Source organism: Pseudophryne corroboree, chromosome 6 (genome assembly GCF_028390025.1).
Source record: "Pseudophryne corroboree isolate aPseCor3 chromosome 6, aPseCor3.hap2, whole genome shotgun sequence".
In the NCBI taxonomy this organism is placed as follows: domain Eukaryota; kingdom Metazoa; phylum Chordata; class Amphibia; order Anura; family Myobatrachidae; genus Pseudophryne; species Pseudophryne corroboree.
This window is the reverse complement of record NC_086449.1, coordinates 80,855,041-80,862,981: the sequence shown is the minus strand read 5'-3', so window position 1 is coordinate 80,862,981 and position 7,941 is coordinate 80,855,041. Positions and strand designations below refer to the sequence as shown.

General features: G+C 44.7%; 1 protein-coding gene across 1 annotated transcript; it reads right to left on the bottom strand.

The window, feature by feature from the left end:
• Positions 1 to 4,933: 4,933 nt before the first annotated feature.
• LOC134936282 (histone H1B-like) lies at positions 4,934 to 6,024 on the bottom strand. The gene has a single exon (XM_063931297.1). It carries the CDS (start codon positions 5,655 to 5,657, stop codon positions 4,992 to 4,994), a length of 666 nt encoding a protein of 221 aa, XP_063787367.1. The 5' UTR covers positions 5,658 to 6,024; the 3' UTR covers positions 4,934 to 4,991.
• Positions 6,025 to 7,941: the final 1,917 nt, after the last annotated feature.

Genomic DNA, 7,941 nt, shown 5'->3' with positions numbered 1-7,941 from the left:
AATTTGTGGCCCAAGACTGGTTAACCCTTGCAAAACTACAGCTACTTATTCAAAATGGAAAATAGGGTGTGTGTGCCCGCTTTGCCAGTGTATTTCATGCCCAAAACAGTGTTGGGCCAAACAAAATACAAGTGGGTCATATGTAACTGACCACCCTCTGTTGATTTCAGGTGTCAAATTTGTGGCCCAAGACTGGTTAACCCTTGCAAAACTACAGCTACTTATTCAAAATGGAAAATATGGTGTGTGTGCCCACTATGCCAGTGTATTTCATGCCCAAAACAGCGTTGGGCCAGGCAAAATACAAGTGGGTCACATGCAAGTGACCACTCTCTGTTGATTTCAGGGGTCAAATTTGTGGCCCAAGACTAATTAACCCTTGCAAAACTACAGCTACTTATTCAAAATGGAAAATATGGTGTGTGTGCCCACTATGCCAGTGTATTTCATGCCCAAAACAGCGTTGGGCCAGGCAAAATACAAGTGGGTCACATGCAAGTGACCACTCTCTGTTGATTTCAGGGGTCAAATTTGTGGCCCAAGACTAATTAACCCTTGCAAAACTACAGCTACTTATTCAAAATGGCAATTTATAAAATGGTGTTTGTGCCCACTTTGCCAGTGTATTTCATGCCCAAAACCGCATTGGGCCAAGCAAAATACAAGTGGGTCATATGTAAGTGACCACCCTCTGTTGATTTCAGGTGTCAAATTTGTGGCCCAAGACTGGTTAACCCTTGCAAAACTACAGCTACTTATTCAAAATGGAAAATATGGTGTGTGTGCCCACTATGCCAGTGTATTTCATGCCCAAAACAGCGTTGGGCCAGGCAAAATACAAGTGGGTCACATGCAAGTGACCACTCTCTGTTGATTTCAGGGGTCAAATTTGTGGCCCAAGACTAATTAACCCTTGCAAAACTACAGCTACTTATTCAAAATGGCAATTTATAAAATGGTGTTTGTGCCCACTTTGCCAGTGTATTTCATGCCCAAAACCGCATTGGGCCAAGCAAAATACAAGTGGGTCATATGTAACTGACCACCCTCTGTTGATTTCAGGTGTCAAATTTGTGGCCCAAGACTGGTTAACCCTTGCAAAACTACAGCTACTTATTCAAAATGGAAAATATGGTGTGTGTGCCCACTATGCCAGTGTATTTCATGCCCAAAACAGCGTTGGGCCAGGCAAAATACAAGTGGGTCACATGCAAGTGACCACTCTCTGTTGATTTCAGGGGTCAAATTTGTGGCCCAAGACTGGTTAACCCTTGCAAAACTACAGCTACTTATTCAAAATGGAAAATAGGGTGTGTGTGCCCGCTTTGCCAGTGTATTTCATGCCCAAAACAGTGTTGGGCCAAATAAAATACAAGTGGGTCATATGTAACTGACCACCCTCTGTTGATTTCAGGTGTCAAATTTGTGGCCCAAGACTGGTTAACCCTTGCAAAACTACAGCTACTTATTCAAAATGGAAAATATGGTGTGTGTGCCCACTATGCCAGTGTATTTCATGCCCAAAACAGCGTTGGGCCAGGCAAAATACAAGTGGGTCACATGCAAGTGACCACTCTCTGTTGATTTCAGGGGTCAAATTTGTGGCCCAAGACTAATTAACCCTTGCAAAACTACAGCTACTTATTCAAAATGGCAATTTATAAAATGGTGTTTGTGCCCACTTTGCCAGTGTATTTCATGCCCAAAACCGCATTGGGCCAAGCAAAATACAAGTGGGTCATATGTAACTGACCACCCTCTGTTGATTTCAGGTGTCAAATTTGTGGCCCAAGACTGATTAACCCTTGCAAAACTACAGCTACTTATTCAAAATGGAAAATATGGTGTGTGTGCCCACTATGCCAGTGTATTTCATGCCCAAAACAGCGTTGGGCCAGGCAAAATACAAGTGGGTCACATGCAAGTGACCACTCTCTGTTGATTTCAGGGGTCAAATTTGTGGCCCAAGACTAGTTAACCCTTGCAAAACTACAGCTACTTATTCAAAATAGCAAAACATGGTGTGTGTGCCCACTTTGCCAGTGTATTTCATGCCCAAAACAGCATTAGGCCAAGCAAAATACAAGTGGGTCATATGTAACTGACCACCCTCTGTTGATTTCAGGTGTCAAATTTGTGGCCCAAGACTGGTTAACCCTTGCAAAACTACAGCTACTTATTCAAAATGGAAAATATGGTGTGTGTGCCCACTTTGCCAGTGTATTTCATGCCCAAAACAGCGTTGGGCCAGGCAAAATACAAGTGGGTCACATGCAAGTGACCACTCTCTGTTGATTTCAGGGGTCAAATTTGTGGCCCAAGACTAGTTAACCCTTGCAAAACTACAGCTACTTATTCAAAATAGCAAAACATGGTGTGTGTGCCCACTTTGCCAGTGTATTTCATGCCCAAAACAGCATTGGGCCAGGCAAAATACAAGTGGGTCACATGCAAGTGACCACTCTCTGTTGATTTCAGGGGTCAAATTTGTGGCCCAAGACTAGTTAACCCTTGCAAAACTACAGCTACTTATTCAAAATGGAAAATATGGTGTGTGTGCCCACTTTGCCAGTGTATTTCATGCCCAAAACAGCGTTGGGCCAGGCAAAATACAAGTGGGTCACATGCAAGTGACCACTCTCTGTTGATTTCAGGGGTCAAATTTGTGGCCCAAGACTAGTTAACCCTTGCAAAACTACAGCTACTTATTCAAAATAGCAAAACATGGTGTGTGTGCCCACTTTGCCAGTGTATTTCATGCCCAAAACAGCATTGGGCCAGGCAAAATACAAGTGGGTCACATGCAAGTGACCACTCTCTGTTGATTTCAGGGGTCAAATTTGTGGCCCAAGACTAGTTAACCCTTGCAAAACTACAGCTACTTATTCAAAATGGCAATTTATAAAATGGTGTTTGTGCCCACTTTGCCAGTGTATTTCATGCCAAAAACAGCGTTGGGCCAAGCAAAATACAAGTGGGTCATATGTAAGTGACCACCCTCTGTTGATTTCAGGGGTCAAATTTGTGGCCCAAGACTAATTAACCCTTGCAAAACTACAGCTACTTATTCAAAATGGCAATTTATAAAATGGTGTTTGTGCCCACTTTGCCAGTGTATTTCATGCCCAAAACCGCATTGGGCCAAGCAAAATACAAGTGGGTCATATGTAACTGACCACCCTCTGTTGATTTCAGGTGTCAAATTTGTGGCCCAAGACTGGTTAACCCTTGCAAAACTACAGCTACTTATTCAAAATGGTAAAATATGGTGTGTGCCCACTTTGCCAGTATATTTCATGCTCAAAACAGCGTTGGGCCAGGCAAAATACAACTGCGTCATATGTAAGTGACCACCCTCTGTTGTTTATGGGGGTCAAATTTGTGGCCCAAGACTAGTTAACCCTTGCTAAACTACAGCTACTTATTCAAAATGGCAAAATATGGTGTGTGTGCCCACTTTGCCAGTGTATTTCATGCCCAAAACAGCGTTGGGCCAAGCAAAATACAACTGCGTCACATGTAAGTGACCACCCTCTGTTGATTTCAGCTGTCAGATTTGTGGCCCAAGACTGGTTAACCCTTGCAAAACTACAGCTACTTATTCAAAATGGTAAAATATGGTGTGTGTGCCCACTTTGCCAGTGTATTTCATGCCCAAAACAGCGTTGGGCCAGGCAAAATACAAGTGGGTCACATGCAAGTGACCACTCTCTGTTGATTTCAGGTGTCAAATTTGTGGCCCAAGACTAGTTAACCCTTGCAAAACTACAGCTACTTATTCAAAATGGCAAAATATGGTGTGTGTGCCCACTTTGCCAGTGTATTTCATGCCCAAAACAGTGTTGGGCCAGGCAAAATACAAGTGGGTCACATGCAAGGGACCCTACTCTGTTGATTTCAGGTGTCAAATTTGTGACAGAAGACTTATTAACCCTTGCGAAACTGAATGATCTGAATAAGAAGCTGGAGTTCGAATAAGAAGTGAATAAGAAGCTGGAGCTTGAATAAGAAGTGAATAAGAAGCTGGCCGAATAAGAAGCTAACTTCAGCCTCGTATTTTTTGGGGGGACAATGCCTGGGAGAGGTAAGGGGCTCGGGAAAGGAGGCACCAAGCGCTGCAGGACTACATATCATCCAGGGCACCACACAGCCTGCCACCCGCCGCCTAGTCCATAGAGGGGTCCTGCAGGCTTTGAACGTTAATTAACTAATTTCAGGGTCTCCTACATTAATCCAGAAACGAGCTATAGGAACAGGCTGTATTTTCAAGGGAGGCATTTTTTTTTTGTAGCAGACAATTATACCTTGTCCGGGTACCTCGCAGTCTGTACATCACCGGGAATGGCGTGCAGAACACGCGGTCCTGTTCCTTGCACCAGACTGTACGACCAAGTACACATAAAACAACCATTCAGCTACTACGGGCGGCTGGAGATAGAAGAACCCGACACTTTAGTGTATACGTTCCCGATCTATCTGCAGAGTTAACAGATAACTGCATTCATACTTGCCTACCTGACCCTCTCCATGAGGGAGAAAATGCTCTGTTCCTGGACTTTCCTGGTAATGTATGATTTTCACCACAGGTGATGGCAACACCTTTCTTATCAATTAACTAGCTCACCACAGGTGATGGCAATCATACATTACCAGGAAAGTCCAGGAACAGAGCATTTTCTCCCTCATGGAGAGGGTCAGGTAGGCAAGTATGACTGCATTTAGTCCCGCTCCCCTGCATATCCCACTTATGCAGTGACTGCATGGGGCAGAGTAGATGGGCCAAGTGGTCCACATCCTGCTAGCAAGAGCTATGTTTCTATGACTGATGTGTAAGGGACAAACTAGATATTTCTGCCACATGTAGCGACTTCTTCACTACAGGGCGCCCCCAATAGATCACATCGTGCGCCTACAGCTCTGCCGAGACAGGGTGGGTGGCTCTGAAAAGAGCCTTTGGGGGATAACAAGGAAGAGAGGCTGCGGCTTTACAGTCACTTCTTGGCCGCAGCTTTCTTAGCCTTAGCTGCCTTCTTGGCCGGGCTTTTTGTGGCTTTTGGCTTCGCTGCCTTCTTGGCCGGACTCTTGGCAGCTTTGGGCTTCGCCGCCATCTTGGCGGGACTCTTGGCCGCCTTCTTAGGCTTCACGGCTATAGGCTTCTTTGGGCTTTTGGCAGCAGCCGCTTTAGCGGGTTTCTTCACCTTTTTCGGGCTCTTGGCTGCACTCGGAGCCTTCTTGGGCTTCTTCGGGGATTTGGCCACTTTCTTCGCTGCAGGTTTCTTGGGCTTCAGGGACTTCTGGGCGGCCTTCTTGCTTTCCACTTGCTTCTTATTGAGCTTGAAGGAGCCGGAAGCGCCGGTACCTTTCACCTGGGTGAGAGTTCCTTTGGTCACTAATCCTTTCACCCCCACTTTGATGCGGCTGTTGTTCCTCTCCACATCGTAGCCTCCGGCAGCCAGAGCCTTCTTCAGGGCGGCAAGAGAAACCCCGCTGCGCTCTTTAGAGGCGGCCACGGCTTTTACGATCAGCTCGGAGACGCTGGGTCCAGAAGACTTGCCGCTCTTCTTTGCTCCTCCAGCAGCTTTCTTCGGCTGCCTCTTCTTTTTGGCTGCGACCTCTGATGGAGGAACAGCGGCGGCGACGGGGGCAGTTTCCGCCATGTTTGCAGAACTTAACTTTAATCAATAATACTACAACGCCCGGTGTTGACTCACGTCTTTTATATACACTGCCGGCTGTGCTGTGATTGGCTGCCGAGAGTGAGGTGTTCTGTGCTCCCATTGGCGGAATGAGCAGCCGTGTAAACTCTTCCCTGTCTGAGTGTACGGGGGAATCTGCTCTCACCTTGTGTTTCCCTAGCGCAGAAAAACAGTCTTTTATAGGGCATGAGGTGAGCGGCGAGCTGGCTCTCTGCACCACACCAGTACTCCAAGGTCTCCCCTAACCCTTTACTGTCATTGCTAGCCTATGCGCTGTGAAGAGTGCCGGGAATAGCCCCTGTCAGCTCACCTAGACCAGGCATGATCTGGCTGGCGTGTAATACATCTTTTCTGCGAAGCGAAAAATGTCTCATCGGGCACTTTTCTCTCCTCCAGGCACTACACCGAACAAAGGTGGCTGGGGCATAATCAGTGCAGAGGATGCCGCATTTTGAAAGACATAAAGGTGATGTGTGGGATGCTGTACACCCGGATGGATAGCACAGGCAGGTTGCCCCACAAGGTATTGGCACTCCTGTCTGGGAACTCTAGTTACTTTGACTAAATAAATAAAAGAAAGATATCTGGCGTGCATAATCAGCTTCAGAATAATCCTGCCGGCCTGAGATTCTCCATGTCCTGAAAAATGCTGGTGGCGTTTTCTCCACATGTTCTTATAATGATCCATATAGACATTGATGCATATCTATGCATCTTAGGTGTGTCAGTAGGTGGGCTATGGGGTCCCGTTCCCATTGACAGGAGACTGATATTTTTAAAAGAGGACATGGGAGCAATAGGGTGACACCGTAGGAATAAAGGGTACAATATCTGGAGACGGGAGAAATAGGGAGACGAGGAGTGGGAGATCAGAGGAGCAAAAGGAACAACAGAGGGAATCGGTATGAATAGTGATACAAATAAAGGGAGACAGTAATAATATGGAGAATAATAAGGGTACAGAGGGAAAAATGGAGAGGCAGAAATATGGGGATACATAGGGGGACCTCTAAGGGTAGTGGCAGGTGGAAGGAATGGATGAAAGGAAGAGAAACAGGGGGAAAATAAAGGTGAATGGGTAAAGATGGCAACAGGAAACAAACGGGGAGATGGGAGAGACAAGGGGAAAATCGGGGGAGACGTGATGGAACACGGGGGAGGAAAAGGAAGAACAAATAGGAGAAGATAGGAAGATGTTGAAGAATTATATGCTCACAATAGTTATGCGGAATAACATTTAAATGTTGTAGCTTGTTAAAAAATAACTAGCTGAGAGGAGAGGATCGACATTGAGGAATGGAAGGCAAATGGAGATGGAAGCGGGTTCTTGAAAAATACCGATGACTGCTAATTGGAGGGCGTGTGCCAGCAGCAAGTACCATCCAGGTCTCACTCTCTTCCCCAACCCATGATTGCATGCTGGAGTTGTGATCTAGAGCATTGAGAGTCTCCAGAGCAGGTAGAGAGAACACGGAGCTAGACCTGGGCCACTACTAGGGATTTCTGGGGCCCCAAGGATGGTAGAAACAAAATAGAAATAAAACCTGACCCATAAAAATATTTTTTTTTCAATACTTTTAATGTTTATTTTTTTCAAGAACATGTAAAATGGATATAAAAATAAATAAATATATCTGCAGAAAGAAAAAGACAGTAACTAAAATAGAACAATAAGTGGTTGCTTTTACGTACAGGGACTATTGTATCTGAAATTAGTCTCCACTGAGCAGATGAAAATCCCCTTTGTACAATCCACATACAGTACACAGCAGCCTTATATTCTCTTCATGCAGTTTCCCGGATACATAAGCTTTAGCTTGTGGTCTAAGTTGATACTTTCACAGATTGTATCCAAATTTTTCAATGGAATAGTTACAATTGAATAATACTGTTTCCCATTAGTATCATATCGTTTCACACACGCAGAAGTTCTGTTCATACTCCATTCTAAAGCTACCGTACTCACCATACGGTAGCGATGACCTAATATGATTAATGTATTAACGTTTTAAAAATGAAATCATCATTATTATTTTATGCCATAGACAGTGTTTTTGACATATGTAGTTGTGACTTTTCTTATTTTTATGTATATCTGCATTCATATTAATATCTCCATGGAAGTAGTGAGTATAGTTTGCAAGTACATACAATGGTATTTACTGTTTCCTATTAGTATAATAGTTTCCAGCACATTCCGAATTTCTGATTATACTCAGATCTAAAGCTTCTCAGAGGCAGTACG

Excerpts from the sequence above, each read along its gene's own strand:
- LOC134936282 (XM_063931297.1), bottom strand. The coding sequence starts at position 5,657 with ATGGCGGAAACTGCCCCCGTCGCCGCCGCTGTTCCTCCATCAGAGGTC.